At 41.7% G+C, this 19,087-nt stretch overlaps 1 protein-coding gene across 3 annotated transcripts in view; it reads right to left on the reverse strand.

Annotated features, from left to right (window-relative positions):
• anks1b (ankyrin repeat and sterile alpha motif domain containing 1B) overlaps positions 1 to 17,822 on the reverse strand; it is a 50,529-nt gene extending 32,707 nt beyond the window's left edge. For 2 of the 3 annotated variants that reach the window (XM_010797240.1, XM_010797242.1), the window contains exons 1-6: positions 17,182 to 17,822; positions 16,398 to 16,520; positions 13,983 to 14,052; positions 12,013 to 12,119; positions 4,395 to 4,493; positions 2,780 to 2,932 (exon numbers count right to left, since the gene is read on the reverse strand). In XM_010797240.1, the coding sequence (XP_010795542.1) occupies positions 2,780 to 2,932; positions 4,395 to 4,493; positions 12,013 to 12,119; positions 13,983 to 14,052; positions 16,398 to 16,520; positions 17,182 to 17,274 (645 nt within the window). In that variant the 5' untranslated portion in view covers positions 17,275 to 17,822. Of the gene's footprint in view, positions 1 to 2,779; positions 2,933 to 4,394; positions 4,494 to 12,012; positions 12,719 to 13,982; positions 14,053 to 16,397; positions 16,521 to 17,181 lie in introns of those variants that run through there. The other variant, XM_010797243.1, reaches the window with a different exon arrangement.
• Between the last annotated feature and the right edge of the window lie 1,265 nt (positions 17,823 to 19,087).

Raw genomic sequence — 19,087 nt, forward strand, 5'->3', positions numbered from 1 at the left:
AAAAAGTAATTTAAGTCATTCAGATCCAGCTAGGTTCCCAAACAAGCCTCCTCTCAGCCGAGTTTGAGGCCTGAAGCTTTATGAAGTAGAGATTATGGCAGGAAATTATTGTTGCGACAGCTGACAGATTCTACCAGGAGACTCGTGATATTAAAAGCAGCTTTGCAGACTTTTAATGTCTTATTAATAATACATTCTCAAGTTTGACACAGCCCTCTAAATTGGTTTGGGTTCAGGGGGAAATTAAGGGCACAAAGCAGCTCAAACAGCAGCTCCCTGAAGACAGAGACGTTCAAAACTGCTGCCATGAATAGAACTTCGTTAGTGTTGTCGGATTTGAGGGAAAGCAAGAAGATTCTCATTTGTACAATAGTAACCACTACATTTCTCATAGTTAACTGCATAAATTAACTAACTATTAATTGCCATTGCCACTGTCAAAGGTAGCAATATAGGTGAAGGCAATTTGGCTAAGTACATCCAGCGGACTGTCATTAGTTTTAATGTTAGCATCATTTAAAAAAATCCAATTACAGCAGTATGTGAACATTACAGTACTCATTCATTTCTAATAATGACTTCTTAAATCTTTTTAATGTTAGTTGAATAATTTAAAGATAGAATGTTTCATTTTATGTGTTTTCATTTCAGATCTTAAGACTTTTAATTCCAACTCTAAAATACAAAAAATAAACGTTTTACTGAAATGTCAAAACTGTCCCATCAGTAAATGTTTATACTAACTGTAATTATGTACACATTATTCTAGGATATTGAACTATTGTTGGCATAGTTCCTTTTGCAATAAAACAGATGTGAAATGATCATTCGGATATATTAAAAAGTGTATTAAAGTTTTAGCCATAATTTCTATCACTGATATTAAATCTGTGCAATGCGACTTAAGTCCTGAGATCTGGGGACCGTGGTTCAGGTATTAAACAAACCTACAGGAAGGCCAAACTTATTATGAGGTTAAAACAAAAGCCAGCAATAAAGTTATCACACAAACATGAAGAAATGCAGTGTACAACACATTTGAATAAAGTGTAAAGTCTCTGTCCAACAGGCAGGATTAAAAGGTGTGGATATAAGTCCCAGTAAAAGGACACAACCACGCCTGTATCTGCACTGTATCCCTATATAATAAAACGCTCCATGTAATAAATGTCTACTTAAAAAGACACATCAACCTATTTTCTGTCCCTCTTTTCATCCCATAATTTCTCTTACATCTATATGTCCATCCTTACATAACTCTATTGTATTCTCCTGCAACAATATATCTGTTCACACACGCAAACACACCTCGCTCAGGTACAGCAGTGACCTCTCCAGTTCCCCAGAGCCTGTTTCAGTGACTGCTGCAGAGGCGCAGCAGAACACACGCACACACACACACACACACACACACACACACACACACACACACACACACACACACACACACACACACACACACACACACACACACACACACACCAGCATGTGGGCGGTAACCCCAGCGCTGGGTAACATCTTGCATCCCACATGCTTATATAACTCCCTCTCCACCTCCTCCAGCTGATCACTCATCACTTTATCACTTTATCCTCCGCTGGGAAAGAACCCCCCCCCTCTCTTATTGAAATCAGCCAGGCAGGCGTCCTCTGCAATCGAGTATGATTTCGTTACACTCAAAGCATCAAAGAAGAGATGAGATCTGCAGCAAATCCCATCTCTTCTGAAGATTTTATGTTGCTAAAAATTGAATCATTAAACCTGCACTACTTGTGACAACATCGGAGCTCAGATGTCAAATCTTATTATCAGCCAACGTAACTCATACTTACAGAAAAAGAGAATTAAATCAAGGGAGAACTGCAGCACACTCTCTGCCTGCTCTTTATTAATGCAAACGTTAAACTTCTACAAGACGAAGAGCTGTTAGGACAAGAGCTCAAATAGGGAACATTTTTGAATGAATGTGAAGATATAACAGAAACAATGCACCTCCTTCCTGTTTGCAATCGGAACACGCATTGCACCGTAACGAGGAGAAATGGGTATTCTGCACACTCAGTACGGCTCTGCAGCCTTTCCCTCAGAGGGAACTCTCACATTCACTCCAAACTTGTTTTAGATAAAAAGCCAAAGGACACAGCCCGAGCTTCTGATGATATATGGGGCTCCAGAGCAATTGATTGAGCAGGGGAAACAAATGGACTCTGTCACTCAGGTGAGAGATGAGGACAGAGGAGCAGCAAGCATCCAGCTGCTGCCTGATCTCTATCAGCTCACATTATTTCAGCTGAGACATGTTGTGCACTGTTTAAAGGTGGAGTTAACATATGTCTACTAGGGAGACATTTCACACACACAGATTTATTTAAAGTGAGAGGAATTACTTGTGTCAAGATAGAATACGTGAGTGTAAACCTTCTGTTGGGAAGAATGTGTCTTTTAAAGGAAGACGATGGTGTTACAGTCATCGGGAACAAAGCCAATGAAAAGGCAAAAACTAACAATGTGTCAGTCCGTCTCTCACTCCTTCCCTTCCCTGTCTGTAGCACTCAACTCCAAACGTATCACTCTCTAATGAAGATGTTAAAGTGATAGAGTTTTTGATTTTCAAAAAAGATCAGTCAGGATGTGGATAAATAGACAATCCTTTGGTCTTCTCATGGGATTTGTTGTCAATGAGAAGAAAACAACCATCCTTTAACTTGACATTCTTTTATAATCAACCCTTTCAGGAGGACACACAGCAGCAGGATGTGAGAGTGATCATGTGACTTACATTGATGAGCTCGATCTCCCAGATCTTCTTCACCAGCTCCATGGAGGTGTAGCCGTTGATGAGGAAGGACTTGGTGTAGTCGCCGAGCTCCAGAGACTCCAGCCACTCGGCCACAGACGTGGGGTTGTTGCCATCGTAGCCGACAGGTCGCACCTTCAGGACAGACAGAAAAGGGATCTTTGAAGGTAACCTTTTCATTACTTTTCAGCATTTCTTTTAAGGACTGCACAGATAACTGAGCATAGGGCTGCTCAATTATGGCAAAAATCATAATCTCGATTATTTGGGTCAATAATTGATATCACGATTATTAAAAACGATTATCCATTTACTTTGAAAACATCAATTTATTGGAGGAAAAAAATGTGAACAGTATGTTTTTAAAAGTTGATTACCCTGAGCGTTAAGTATAATTCAACTGAAAAACCAATAAAAAAAATAATTATACTTTTTTTTTTTTAATTAATAATAATTATTAAAAAATAATCGTTTCATTTCGATTACGTTGTTTTCGTAAGCGTTGCAAGCCATAATCGTAAATGCGATTACAATACGATTAATTGAGCAGCCCTAACTGAGCATAGGTCTTGATATCTCTCAAGTCTCACTTCTTTAGGGACATAAAATGTGTTTTCTTCCATGTTCTCATAGAAATATAGGAGACACTGTGATGAAATGTTAGAAATGTTTTGCTATCTTTCTGCCCATATGGTATCTATGACCTGGAGCTTCGAAGCCTTGAACAGCTTGTATGCTCTTTACAAAAAGAAATCTACATTCCAGCCTACATACTTATTTCTTATATAACCTTACAGCTGTTAGAATTATATTTACACTACTTTTGACTGTGCTTGACTTAACTTTTTTTTAATTCTGTCTTCATTCTGCTGCAGCAGCTTCATTTATACATGGGGATCATTAAATATTTACTCTATAAAGACCTTCCCAAGTACAGAAGAGTGGAGGCGGGAGCAACTCACACTGAACTTTAAAGTGCATTTTTCAACATAGAGCAAAACTATATGACCCATGTTTATTCAAAAGAAAATAGCTGCAGCAGCAGAGGGTTATTGCTCATTTTATTTCCCTTTGACAGCCACAACAGCTTCAGTGAGTTTATGGTGCCCCAAAAAAACACCCCCCATCCGTGTGTGAGGGTAGACAAAAGTTAAAGGTTGAAAGGTTTTCAGTTCAACGTGTTTTGGAAAGTTTAGGGGGAATGAGAGGAGAAAAGTGCTGACTGGGGATCAAAGATTTCTGGGTGTTGGTATGAAACTGAAGAAGACTACTTTTCCTTGCTCTCACTGCGGTTCCACAGCTTTGATCTCACTATCTCTCTCTCTCACACACACACATAGTGTCTGACTTTGCTAACATAAAGCAGCTAGCTTCCCCATACATCTGTAAGTATTTGTTGTGTTTCTGATGTAGTTTGCATCCTGTGATCTCCAGTAACATACAGTGCATCTTTTCCTGAATCACCCAACTCTTTGGAAAGTATTTCTCAGAACATGCAGAGCCACCTCCAGAGAGTGATATCACATGAAAACACAGATGGAGCAGGAGATTGGCTGACTGTTATGGTTCAACATGTTTCATTATCTGCAGCACTGACCCTGGGCAGCAGCCGGATGGCCTGCAGGAGGCGCTGTCTGTGGGCCGAGTTGAGGATCCCGATCTCCAGCAGGTCCTGGTCCTCCACCACGTTGCTACCCTGCAGGGTAACAAGAGAGAAGCTAAGTTAGGATTCATGTAGCATTATTACACCCATAGTTAACAACGAAACACTGTCTGTGTGTTAAGCATCGCTCCACATAGGATGACTTTCACAGGCAAAAAAAACCCAACACAATACAATAGCAGTACTTGCCGTTAACTTGAATACAATTCCAACAGCATCCGATAGCATCTCAATGTTTAAAGTCTTTATTTTTATTATAATGGTTTGTGAAATCAGCAAATCATTTGGCTTATTTATAAAAACTAATCATCGTAAAGAACCACACCAATGCAGATTGTTCAAGTGGTCATTCTTTTCCATGTATTTCCATATGAGTTGAACAACATGTTAAAGCTCAATCTGAATTCCATCATGCATTATGTTTTTTTTTAAAAGTTCAATCATCATACAATGGTAATCCACTTTATATGCAGATTGATTTGGAGAGTCTGCACTGCAGTACCTCATTGCAATAATGTCACTGATTAAAATGCGTGATGAACTACACCACATATGCACATTTGTACAGAAATGAAAACAAAAAATACAGCTATAAGGGTTCTGGTTTGTGTGAGTGTTTGTAGTATTGTATTAGAAGAAACGTGATTAAACACTGGTACAGTCTCAATTGAAATAACCACACATTTAAGATTGTAATTATTGTTACATTTTAGAAGAGGACTGTCTTATATGTTGTATCATAAAAGCTGTCCTGGCTTTATTGCATTTGTTTCACCAATGAAGTCCACCTGTCTTATCCATGTTTTCCAAGTATGGCATTGGTTAATGACTTCACTGCCACAGCAGGAAATGAGTAGGCATTAGTCTTAGACTTGAACATAGTGATTCAAATATGAATAAAAAGACAAAAAAACATGACCACCAAGTTGGTGAAATGTGTTCATGGAGAATATACAAATTAAAGTGAATGAAATGTGTAGTTTTAATCTTTTTGTGTGGCACCCAGAAACCATTTCAAAATAAGTGTTTCCCTCCTGATGATCGCCTGAATATCACTAACACACCCACAGGTAAAAACACCTGTGCTGCAGAGGCAAATGTCCACACTAAATCCTCATTTCATTTCGTAGGAGTTAATATAATATAATTAACGCGCTTAAAAATAAACATTTAAAACACAATATGCTATCAAAGAAAGTAATATTTGAGTAAACATGTAATAAAGAACAATACATGATACAGAACTGCAACCAATAGTAAGGCATAGAAACAAGATGAGATATTCCACACACACACACACACACACACACACACACACACACACACACACACACACACACACACACACACACACACACACACACACACACACACACACACACACACACACACACACACACACACACACACACACACACACACACACACAGTAGCATCCACAGTTTCACCTTTAATTAATCTAATGGGAGACATTGAGACCTATCAGTCTTTGTCATTCCCCACCCCCCCGGAGAGAAGGAGAGGGTCTTCATGCAGGCACATCATTAGAGGAAAAGCTTGATGCATGGAGGGAAGAGACGCGTGGATATGAAGACAGCTGCAGCATATTCAAGAAAACTTAAGGAATTGCACTGCTACTACTAAACCTTTTGTCATGTTTCTGTGTACAATAATAAGATAGAACTGCATTTTCTTCTTGCAACCCTTTGTTGCATAATGACAATAACTGATTTTCAAATATGGCATATTGCATCGTTCAAATTCATCATTGTTTTTTTAGTGGGAAGAAACTTTAAATACCTAACTATTTGAACCTTAAAACTAACCACCAACTGATTCTGCATTACAAAAGTAATTAGTAAAGACAATTATTTCCTTACCTTTATTGATCCTTATGCACATAATGCTAACCCAAACACATGGTCTATTATTCCCTGCCCTTATTCTATTGCCATGTGTGTTTTTGTTTCATTTCAGGAGGTTCTCTAAACTTTACCTTTTAAAAGTTTAAAATGTCCAAACACTTTGGACAGAAATGGCCCTTAAATTGAGCTATTTCAGTTTAACTTTGTTGTCCCGAGGGCTCCACCAGTCTGCACTATCAAACATCAGGCAGCAGCAGCCTCTTATTGGGCTCATCCTGAGTAACCTTATTCCTTCCTCACCTACACCTGGGCCTCTGTGAGAAGAGAGCAGTGCATAGAGGAGATCCCAGGCTGATTAATACAGCCCAGAGCAAAGGCGGCGTTGGAGTTACCATGCTACAACTTCACAGCGGAGTAATGACTGCGTAGACTCAAAGGCTGGAATAATTGCTCCCTGTTGGGATGCTGATGGAAAGAGATAGAATTCTTTAATGTCTGTTCTTTTTGTCTTCTTATCAACGCTGCCCTTTTTCACGTTCTGTTTCCACATTATGTTTGTCCCATATCTGCCATTTACAAGTGCACTTAATGGATGAGGGGAAACAAGTCAAACAGACGCATTCATATTAATCGAGAAAAATAAAAAATAAATATTTTTGCTAACGTAGTTTGTGTTTCGCAGTGTCGAATGGTGCTTTGAGTGGTACCAGTTTACATCCTGGGCACTGGATCACCACACTGCTATCCAGGCTGCAAGTGGAGCCTCGCAGATGGGGGGTGCTGAGGGGGCTGTCTCGCTGTCCCACGCAGCAAGCAGGAAATGAACCCAGCTCACACTGTCCGCTCCTCGCAACGTCCCGCCAACACGGCACCCAGACCCCACGCAGCATTCTCATCTGTTTGTTACTGGTGTCATTTTCTGGTTGCTAAGTAACGCCATTGTAACACATAATCGCTGATGTTCCGCTGTAACGGTGGTGGACTCGTCAGAACAGAGTGGGCGAGCTGACCAATCAGAGCACAGTGGGCTCACAGGGAGGGGGAGGCAGGAGCTCCAACAAGCCGTGTAGGACAGAGAGTGAATACACATACTATACAGAGATGCTGTATGAGAAACCAATGTGATTTAGTATTCAAATGTATTCAGTATTTTCTTTATTTTAAACGACTCATGCCCGAGACGTTTCGGACAACCGCAACCCTTAATTACCGGTGGGTGATGGGTATCAGACTTATTAGTTAAAAAATGAGGTAGAAAATCAGAACGCGCGGATTGACGGGAGAGACGCGAGTCACTCTCCACCGTACGGTAAAACTTAAGAGACGGTAGTCTCACAAGAACACACTGGTGTGAGTCTCTCGTATTTGTCTACTCTGCTAATTCATGACACCTATTGGACGAGTGGTGTCCGGCACAGTAGACGGGTAGTGTGACTCCTCCTTAGTTTGGAAAGTCGGTTGTTATTTTGTCCTAACATAGTTCTTAGACGTTTGGTTCTTCACAGAATCTTTATACGTAATATTGTCACACTTACAATATATCTTACTTTTCACAAACGAGAGATTTTATCTTTACTTTTTTAATTTCCTAAAATTAGGTGGTTGGTGGTAAGTGGCAGTGTCTCTCTCTCGTCAGTAATCTATCCGTCATCAATCATCTACCTACCTNAGAATAATATATTCTGTAATAAGGATAATTAGAGTTGCCACCTAACGAAACATGGATATTGACAATATTTCATTTTATATATTATTGTTGTTTCCTCCATCTAAGGAACATTGGGTCAAATGAACTTCCACAGCCATGAAGTTGCTTTTATCAGCCGCAGTTTCTTTAGTAAACACAGCACAACCTCATGTGTTATCTCTTCATTTCTGACATGTATCTAGTACTGCGCCTATTTATCTTTGTATTTCCATATATAAGCTAACCCCTCTCTACCTTTGTCTTCATCGGCTGGCTTCTATTTTGTTTGTTTTTGAATCATCGTTCTGCCTGAAAGCATAGCATCCTGATAAAGGAGCTTTACATGAAATGATGTCAGTATTTGTTTATCTCAGTGCCTCCACAATAAACTAACCCTCAGTTTATGTGACTTTCTGTAGTATATCTCTCTCAAGTGAGCGATAACAAAGCCTGCTAAATCTTTGAATTTCCACTATCGTTCCCCCTCAGCCTTCCACTTCTATATTCTGGTCACATATCTTAGTGTCTACGCTGCCATGCGCTGTTTAGTGAGGTGTATGTTTGATGGTAATGATGAGTGTTAACAGGGACAGTGTGACTGCAGTCAGAGGACTGAGCAAGGTGAACTGAGTCTTCGCTGATGACTCGTCTCAAGGAGATGCCAAAGATCCACCGTAAAGTGGCTCTGAACATGCATGAACTGAACACGCTGCTTTCAATCAAATGATACCCTTGATTTCATTGGAGGACACATAATGCCAGACCTTGCAATGAAAATTTGATTTGATAATGACAAATCCAAGTGAAATAAGAATTAGTCATCTCTACACCACTTTGGTTTAATTCGCTGCTCTCAATAGGTTTGATTAAAGACCCTGTGGGCAGCTGTTTTCTTTAATAAACAGAAAGGCTTTGTTACATGTAGCTTGAGAAAAAAGCGAATACTTTACCCTTAAGACTCGGTTGAGACCAAAACAGCTAAATAAAAAATATGTATTTTCAGAAAGTGAAACACCTCTGACACAAATGCTGATGTATCCTTCATGTGCGCAATGTCAATAAGTCAATGTATATGAACCTGTTCTCCAGAAATTATCCAACTCAAATTCTTTGTTACAGCTAACCCAAGGAGCTGTCCATTCTAGCAAAATGACATTAAGCGGCATTTTTCCCTGGTTGCCTTTTAAGCAAACCACAATGCAAGACAAGGCACTTATGTGTATCTTGACTGACATTAGCAACAGCTTATGTAGGCAGAGGCTCAAAGTGTGTGTCTGTATTGGTGCTGAGATTCTGCTGTTAGACAGTGTCTCCTTGGTTGGTATACACACAATAGTCAGTCCACTTTTTATGTTAAGCTCCACTGCCTATTGTGTCCCCATCCCCCTACACATATGTACAGTCATTTTCAAAAGGGTCTGATTAGTGTCCATCGAGTGTCCTTCCTATCAAAGTCTCCATAACAACCACTCAATCCATTTGATATAACAGTGGAGCAGCATTTGTCCTCTACTGGATGGTTAAGGTGACCAGACACGCCCACTCTAATGACCCCCATTAGTGGTGAACGGTAATGGTAGATTGGAATGGGCCATGTTTAAGTGTATGTATGCATGTCCTCCTACATTACCATACAGTACATGGTGACCTTCTTACTCCTACAGGTATATACTGAATCTGATCAGAATTTAGGTCAAATTCATTTTTAAACCAATCAATTCTACGGATGAACTTGAAATGGCCCTGGAATGAAAAATAAAGCTTTACATTTCTGATGCACTTTGAGTAGTTGCGGTTTGAATCTGCCATTTACTTCAATTTCCGATACTGAAATGAATTTGACACAAACCTCTCCTCGGGAGAATCCACAGCCAACGATAAAAGGAGCGCTGCAAATACCAATGTAAACCCTGAAGCTCGGGCCTGAACTGCATTAATATCAATTTGTGGAAGTTCTCCCAAGGTCGGATAACATTAGCTGCCTTACTGTTTGATCAAACACAACAAAGAGAGGTTCAAAACTCCAATCGGGAGTCCGGGAAAAACTTCACCAAAGACATGCCCTGAGAGAGGCCCAATCACAAAAGACAACTTTAAAGTCACTGTGATGTTTGTAATACTGTTTCATCTTCAGCTCTTTTTATTATTAATTGTGTCCAAAGGCATTTCAGAGGAGATGACGGAGAGAAACATTTTAAGACAAGAGGAGTGAGGCCAGAAGAGCAGAAAATATGTTGGTCTCATAGAAGTACTGCCAAAAACCCTTAGCGACTACAAACTAGGAGCTAATGAATAAAATATGTTTGCGGGTTTGATGAAAAAAGAGAGTGAATATTTGACTTATATTAAATGTGGCGTGATGGGAGGTTTGAGAAAAACCCTATACAGTAATGCAAAAATGCTTATTGGTCTTATAGCTTCTTGGAATTCCCAATTAGTTCCAGATTGTATTTTTATTTTCACTCATGTTGCAACATCTAGTTGTTTGACTTCACTTGCTGTTAATATTACCAATTTTGAATTCGTTCATCTTTTACTTTGTTTATGTATAAACTCTGGAAACATTATGTCAATACAGCTTAATTGAATATATATAGAATATTGAAAAAATGTGCTGAAGAAGTCTTATGTGTGTGTGTTATTAGCCCACATAAGCTTTTATAGTTAAACAAAATAATAATATATCAAATTATAACCGCAGACCCCTGACATTTTTAAATGCAGACGAGCAGTAAAAAACAAGGGCAAGAGTGTGTGGCCCCTAAAGTGACTATCAGTATAAAATACTTCATGATGCTTGCAAAGGCCAAATGAATAAAGATGCACAGTTACCACGTGAGGGAGAGACACAGAGGTTTAATGACTTCTTCCTGTTACCAGGGTAACCAAATAAAAGAGATGCAGGTCACACCAAGAGGAGGACCAGAACGAACACACACAGATAAACACATATACAAATGTCTTGATAGTTCAGCTCGTGTCAGGAAAGAACAAGAACAGGTTGAAGTGGCATTAATGCACTTGCAGCGTTATCTAAAAAGAAAACATTCTTCTCTCCTGGTTGCTAAAACATTCTTATAGTATTAGCGCTATGCTTTTAAAACCCTGGGAATTAACCCCAAAACATGTATTTCTCTGCTACTGAAACGTTGCCACTTTTCCCCAACAGCGACAATCTGCAACTCCAGATAAAGTCCTGCAGTCAGCACCCCTCTCTGCGCCTCTGCTGCAGTTTCTCTCTACACGTCTTTATCCCTACTCTTTGCCTTCCCTCTTAATCCTCTTTTCCACATTCATTGTATTCTTCCCCTCTCTACCAGTGGATTTAAGTCTTAAAGACACACACCGACACACGCCAACATCAAAAGAATATCGGAATGCGAAATGACCCAGCAAGCTTCTCTTTTGCGTCACTGAAGGGACCATCAGATAAAAGCAGGCTGCATCCTGATCCGCAGGCTACAGGTGGATGTGTGTGTGTGTGTGTGTGTGTGTGTGTGTGTGTGTGTGTGTGTGTGTGTGTGTGTGTGTGTGTGTGTGTGTGTGTGCAAAAACCATGAAACAAACACGGTTTTTAACATGCATCTTCAGTGTGGTGTGTGCATGTATTTCTTCAGCTTGATGCAGGCGTGGGACTTCTGTGCGTAGGAGGACCTCACATGGCATCGGTGGGGAGAGGCAGCAATGATTGAGAGAGAGGATGTTAGAAAGAGGAGGAAATCCAATACATGAAAGAGATCAGTGTGAAGAGGAAAAAGGCTAGTCAAGCTGCAAAGAAAAGGATGAGAGATGAGCAGCAACACCTCAGGGAACACGGAGAGCTCAGAGGGAGGTGGGACACACCGGTAGAAATTTCTTTTAAAGCACAAAAAAGAGAAATCACTGAGAGAAGAAGAGAACAACAATGGAAGAGAATAGTTGAAGATAAACATCCAATCCTAAACTCCTATAAAAAAGGGTCTCTGTTGTCTCCCCCAAAAACACTCGTGCCCACACTCACCATGAACTGCACGTTGTCGAATCCATTTGCCAGCAGGTGGTTCTCGTACTGGACCAGGCCGATGGAGTCCAGCCACTGACCCACAGATTGCATGGGGCAGCGGGGACCTATGAGAGGGTGGAGGGGCAAACGCTTCAGTAAGGAGTAGCCGTCCACGCGGTAGCAGCGGCAGTCCGGCTGAGACAGCTGGCACTGCCACATCATGTTATGGCGGGCAACGTGGCTGTCGAAGGAGCCCGCCATGCTTTACAGTCTTTCAGCAAGGCAGCAGGAGGAGGGGGAGAGTGAAGGGGAGGCAGGTAGAGGGGTGGGGAAAGGTGAAGAAAGAAGGAGGAGGATAAGGAGGTGGGGGAGGCTACGCTAGAGGCATGGTGAGGATGGAAGGGGGTCAGCATGCAAGGATGCAAGAGGGTAAAGGGTAGGCGTCCAGATGCTGCTTTCTCTGAGTCCAGCCCGAGGGAGGAGGAGAGGGGGGAGGCTGAAGTTGTATCCAGAAAACAAGCTTCTGTCCAGGGGTTAAATCCTGCCGGAGATGGGTGTTGGATAAAACTGGAGGTATAGATCCTAAAGCAAGAACCGCTTTCTTTTTCAGCTGTTGCGCTCGCTTGGCTGCTCCCTTCAGCGCGGGCGTGTGTGTGTGTGTGAACGCGAGTGTGTGTGTCAGGCAGAGAGAGAGAGAAAAAGAGCGAGAGCTGCCTGCGCTGTAGATTTCTCTTTATCAAGTACTCCCACTCTCATCTGTATGCTTCTGCAGCCTCCTCTCTCTCCCTCTCTCTGAGCACTGCTTTACTCCCTCCTTCCCACTCTCTCCCTCTCCCTTTCTCTCCCTCACTTTTGCTCTGTCTACCTCCTGTGTCTATCTTCTCTCACGGTGTCGATCGTCACCCTGCTGCTCTCCATATATCCGGCTCGCTCTGCTGATAATAGCCATAACAACAGCTCCGGCTTCTTTGTCTGCAAGGAGCCCCCTCCCACACACACACACACACACACACACACACACACACCATGCTGGGTGTATGTATGCAGCCACATCTATATGTGTGCGTTTACTGAGTTGTGGTTCAGTTATGTGTGTGTTGTTGTGGTGGGGTCTTGTTTAGCACAAACAGGATTCCTCCTGCTGGTAACCATGGTTAGAAGAGGCTTTGCTTTCATAGATGAAAAGAGAGAGGAAGAGGGGAGGGGATCAGAAGGTGGAGGATGGGGGAGTTCAAACAGGGAGAGGGGGATGAACGCAGTAAATAGAGATGAGGACTGGAGGATTGAAGGTAAGAAAATAAAATACGGGGATTTGATGTGCACAATAAAGTCACAAGGTAGAATAATCCATACGCTCATATAGACAAGAAGGATAACTCGGATTCATCTCCATTCAGGTCTTATTTTTGTGGTTTTGCCCACCATTCCTCTTGGTTTAAATGAAGAACACTTTAGTGCATGCAAAGTAGGGAGACATTATCATTCAGCATTTCTCCGTGGCTCCACCTCACCACTGGTTATTAGTGAGTTACCTCAACACCATCTGTTTGCAGGTTCATCTATTACTGATGTAATCTATAGCACTTCTCCAGATCCCAGAGCTACCAGTGCTAACTGATTACTGGGACAGTTTAAAAAAATGTTTTGAGCCCTTAAAATAAAGCTAATTCTACCAACGTGCCATTACCAACTGTTAATGGGGGAAGAAATAGCTATACAAAAAAGTTAAATATATGATCAGAGGCCTGAACAGGTAATTCTTAAAGGCAAAAGATTAGAAGATTGACCAAAATAATTGTAACTTTATGCAGCTTATTTTTTCCAGCTTTTCTATCCTGTTAATATTTTAAATACTTCAGGTTTTATTGTTGAAAACTGGGCCAAATACATAACGTGTTTTGCGGAGGTAATAAGATCTTATTTGTAATAAATCTGAATTATCCTCCTAGTCAGATTGAGTCACAAAGACATACTTGTGTGTATTTTACCTGAGGCGTCCTCCTTGATGTCCAATCCGCTGCCTATGCCTGCACCAATAGAGCTCATAATCTTGTCGATCTGAACAAATGTGAGAGAGAGAAAGAGAGCCATAGTTAGAGAGATGTACGGCATGTTCAAAGGAAAGTCACTTCCCAGTAATAAGGCTAACCCCTATTTCTGGATTCAAGTGTCACATAACATGATCATTATGCCAGCCAGCTCATTGAATGTCAGTCGTTCCCCTGGTGAATTGGAAAAGCAAGGAGGAGCAGAGTCGGGGGGTGAGATGTGTTAGCAGGAAACATAAAGACAGAGTGGAGATGAAGGAAGAGGAGGAATGATTGGAGGGAGCTTCCGTGGCTTCATTAGTGTCTGGCTGCTGGCTGTCTGTCCACCAGTCATCCCGACCCTGGACCCGCTGCTACCCACTGAACTGTGCTATCTGTACATCCACCTGTCAGCCCCCCCGGCCCACCACAGGGCAGAGGAACTGGCCTGCCGCGACCGGCCCCACACCAGTGTTTAAGGGTCAGTTTGGACAGATTCAAACTGTTTTCACACACTGGCAGACCCTGACAGTGGCCATATCTTAGCAGCCGGACATACAGGTAGCAATTTCTTCATGTCGCTGCACACTAAGCAAATCTGACCAAGGGCGTACATTCTGGTGTCCAGCGGCCCCTTCTCCACCCTTGCTTGAACCAAACCAAACTTCAAAGTGGTCCTTGATTTTGATCTGTTAAGTTGTATGACTGCATCTTACACGGTTAGAAGAAATCTGTCCACAGACCGACCTTTGAACTCGACCTTCATTTCAATTATTCTGTCTGCATCTTTCAAGGTGGTACCACAGATTTCCGATCTCATAAACCAGTATTCAACACAGCTTACGCCATTAACCAAAAGAAAACAGAGTAAGAGACTGTTTATTTATCTAATCCATAAGAACATATTTAAATTCAAAACAGGGTGTGAGTCTCTTGCGTTTTGCTGACATATGGTGTGGTGTTTCGGAGGAGAAAAACAGCACTCACCAAGCAAGTACAGCAAAAGTTCCCAGTGAGCAAAACGCAAATATAAGTTAATTATAGTAATCCACTGGAGTTAAGCTCAACAGACTTACCACCGCTGTGGTTTTCTTGATTAAACTCAAGAAAGGGCTTTAATTACAATCCAAATCACCACAAACAATCCATCAGCACATTTCAAGGTAAAGCCAGATTGTAGCACTCATTTGTAGCATGTGCTAGTAGCCCTAATGAGTATGTGTATCTTGAGATCATGGACATCCCTCATGACTTGTCTCCTGCTAATAAGGCAACTCTTTCAGTAGCATGTGCCGCAAATAGAGCAACTTTGCCTGTTAAATTTACATACATCACTTCACAATTTCCCTGAAGCCATCTTATCTCATGCTCCTATACCACGCAATTAAACAAGAAAGGTCACCTTAATTGCTGAGGATTATGGGAAATTCCATATGGTAATACATCTCCATTAGCAAGTTGTGAGCTACTGTATGTTGAGAAAGCTAATGAACATGTACATGCAAATGTGTGCAGGGGCGCACACATGTACTTTCACTCTCTCACTTAGCATTATTTTAAAAACAGGAATACTGATTAAGTCATTCTCATTCTTATGTTCAGTGTAAACAAGCATCAGTTTGCAAAATTGTGTGTGTGTGAATGAGGACCAGTGAGCAGAATGTAATGTGTCTGTGACCCGAAGTGTTGACAAAAGCAATGAGATTCAGTAAGTGGTGTCAATGGACCATATCTGTGTCCGACACCCATTAATGGATTTCAAAGAGAGGAAAGAGAGAAACAGCTCATTAGGCGCTTTCACAAAAAGTACTTTGCCGTACTTAGTTCCCAGTACTTAGTTCATCAGAACTCTTTAGTTCTGATGAACTAAAGAGCAGATCACGTTCACACCAGAATAAGTCTCTGAGGGAGGATTAGTCTAATGAGGCCGCTGACATCACTTCTTCTTCTGCTTTGGGTTTACTGGCAGGCTGCAAACAACTTCAACTTTTCTGAGTTTTAAGGGGCGTGGTTTGCAATTCTTCCAGCCAATCAGAAATGGGAACCTTTTTCTCCCATGAAAGTACCTGCTCTCTAGCAGAGACTAAAAAGGGGGTGAAAAGGTTCTCATGAACTAAGTTCTAGTTCCGGATTTTTTTGGTGTGAACGCAACATTTCAAGGACTATCAGAACTATACTGGGAAAAGTAATCCGGTGTGAAAGCGCCTAATTGGCTGGAGAAATTTGGACGGCCCCCAGGAGAGATGCTGCACTTAAAAAAGCATACATTTTTCATCAGAAGTACATGTAGTTCCACAGTGAGAGGAAGTGATTCACTTGAGTGGGGATAAGATTAAAATAAAAATATCTCAAGTTTAAGATCAAACCTCATCTTACCTCTTCCCACTCAGCCGTGAAGGAGGGTGTCCTCTCCAGTCTTCCCCCTGGGCTGGCCCCCTCTCCTGGGCTGGGACTCCCGGGCCCCTGGCCTCGAGACCCAGACCCCCAGCCGTGCTCCTCCTAGACAAGGCAACAACCAGTCATTCGATTGAACCATTATCAAACTACACACAGTCAGTATCAGGGGGGCCAAATATTCTTAACATTTTGACTAGCTGAGCAATAACGCTGTTAGATAACAGACCTGAGTCCTCTCCGTGCTCATCGAAGTTTCATCTATAATAACGTATTTTTCATCAAACAGACTATTTATTTATCATTTATTTACAAAGAATTAAAGCAGCAGTCTCATAAAATGTGCCGCACAGTAGGGGGGACTGTGGCCCAGATTAGAGTTATCTAATTGGTTGCATTGGTTTCTGTGCAGCCTCACTCTGCATGATACAGCAAGATGCAAACTATCTTCATGGCTGATTTTAATTTAAATAATTTATACAACTGAATATTTACAATACATTCATTTGCACTCATTGCAAACTCAATGATGAACTAAACTTTTATGATAAGAGAGACATTTAAAACTTGTAATAAAGGATACTTGTATGTTATACTAATAGCATAATGTGTCAGAGAGCACATCACGAATGAATCTCTGCTTCATAATGCAATATAAAGGCTGGGCTCTATATGATGAATAAAGCTCTCATTAATTCTTGGTTTGCAATTCTGGATTAGAAATACAAAAGAAGATTTAAAAGTAGAATTGTTAGCGACCACTGACCTGTATGGGAGACACAGCTACAAGGTTGGAGTCAGACTTGGACAGAGACTTGGAGAGCTGCAGGTCCAACACGCTGCGGGGCATGGACCTCATTCTCCCCAGGGTGCAAGCCCTTTCCTCGTATCCAGCACCCGATGGACCCCCCTTTGACGCAGCGCCTGTCCCCCGTAACTCTGGAACGTCCCCGTTCTGACCGGAGGAGCAGGAGGGTGGGTGGCCCAGCGTAGACCAGCCACAGGAGGGGCTCCCCTGCTCGTGGTTCCTGGGCTGGTCCTGGTTGACCCGTGTGTGGAAGATAGTCCGATACACCACCTGAGGCTTCTGGGGGTCGTCGGCAGTACTCTGAGGTGATGATTCGCCCCCCGTTCTGGAGACGATCTGTGAGGGTCCTCCTTCGATCACAATGTTGATTTCTGGGGTCTGCAGCAGGTTGCTCTGGACGTCTGTGGAGGCATGTTTTCGAGGTTTGGGGCTGTAAAGGTGGTAAGGCGTTTCGGGGGTTTCACATGCCGGGGAGGATCCATGAAGGAGGCCTGCAAACTCCTCTGGGATGTGGCTCTTCCTGCGATCCTCCAACAGGGCGCTGGGTGTGGAAGAAGAGCAGAGAGGAGGAGGAGGGGGATCTCGCTGGTACGGCCCGTCGTCTGCACACAGGATAAGACACAAAAACATTGACTGATAAGGATTAAATCCTCAAGATTTGCATGAAATGGTCCTGTAACAACAATGATGCACACTATAGCATTTACTCCTGGAGAAAACAAGACAGAATTAAGACATTTACACACCTTGCACAAACGAACCACAGAAAACAATGCTCAGAACACAACAGAACAAAGAGAGGAAAGCAATGTGGTTACCGGTAAATAAAACAAAAACAAATACTGCAAAACAACCAAAGCTGTGAATAGCAAGATAAGAGTGGTGTTATACATCTTGTGCTTCAACTGTTGTTCCCTTAAGGAAAAATCAAAGAACTCCTGACTTAGATTTTACACCTCTGCCCCTTCACTGTCTGGGTGAAAACGTTGTGTGTCTGAACCTGTGCATGTATGCATGAACTCACCGGGTCGGATGTTCATGCAACATTGAATGGGTTTTATTTTTTGAGGCGATGCTTTTAGAGGCTGTCTTTGTTCAGTGGGGTGAAAGAGAAGCTGCTGAAAGCTTCTTTTGACTCTCTTTGTATAATTGTTAGTGTGAACTAAAATGCCTGTGTGTGTGTGTGTGTGTGTGTGTGTGTGTGTGTGTGTGTGTGTGTGTGTGTGTCTGCTTGACTTCCTGCTTGTCACTTTATGTTTGCTTAAGATCCCAAACAAATCACACCTGAGGTCCCACTCCTTGTCATGCATGCTTAAAAGATGAACTCCTCATGATACAAGATGCAACATAAGAGGTGAATTTCTTTTTTATTATTCCTCCTTGATCATTTGTTACACATCACTAGAGCAAAGCCGCTACGCTCAAACTCATAATGATAAATCTCCAGCTCAATACTACTCTGTGGCACAGAGATAGCATAATGTTTCAGTGATATTCAGGTTGTTACTTAGCCCCTCAGGGAGCAGCCCTGTTCTTATTTATTTATAGTATTACAAATAAAAGCTGTAACACACTGTGACTAAAACAGACTACAAATCACCATATTTTAGGAGTAACAATGGTTAGTAGAGGTGTTAGTATGAGTGAATGGAAGTCCGGTAGGCAAGTAGAATAAATTGTACGGGATAAATCAGACAAAGAGCAATGAAATGAGTGTGAAGGATTGAAGGATAGATGGCTGCTCTAATCATCTTTTGATATTACCAATAGGGGATATTAGTATTATGTGTATTAATCCACAGAAAAGGATCCCTTAATTAAAAAAACTTTTAAGCCTCTTTCAGTGTACCGTTTTGGTACGGTA

This window comes from Notothenia coriiceps, unplaced genomic scaffold (assembly GCF_000735185.1).
Source record: "Notothenia coriiceps isolate Sejong01 unplaced genomic scaffold, NC01 NC01_scaffold00037594, whole genome shotgun sequence".
Classification (NCBI taxonomy): Eukaryota; Metazoa; Chordata; class Actinopteri; order Perciformes; family Nototheniidae; genus Notothenia; species Notothenia coriiceps.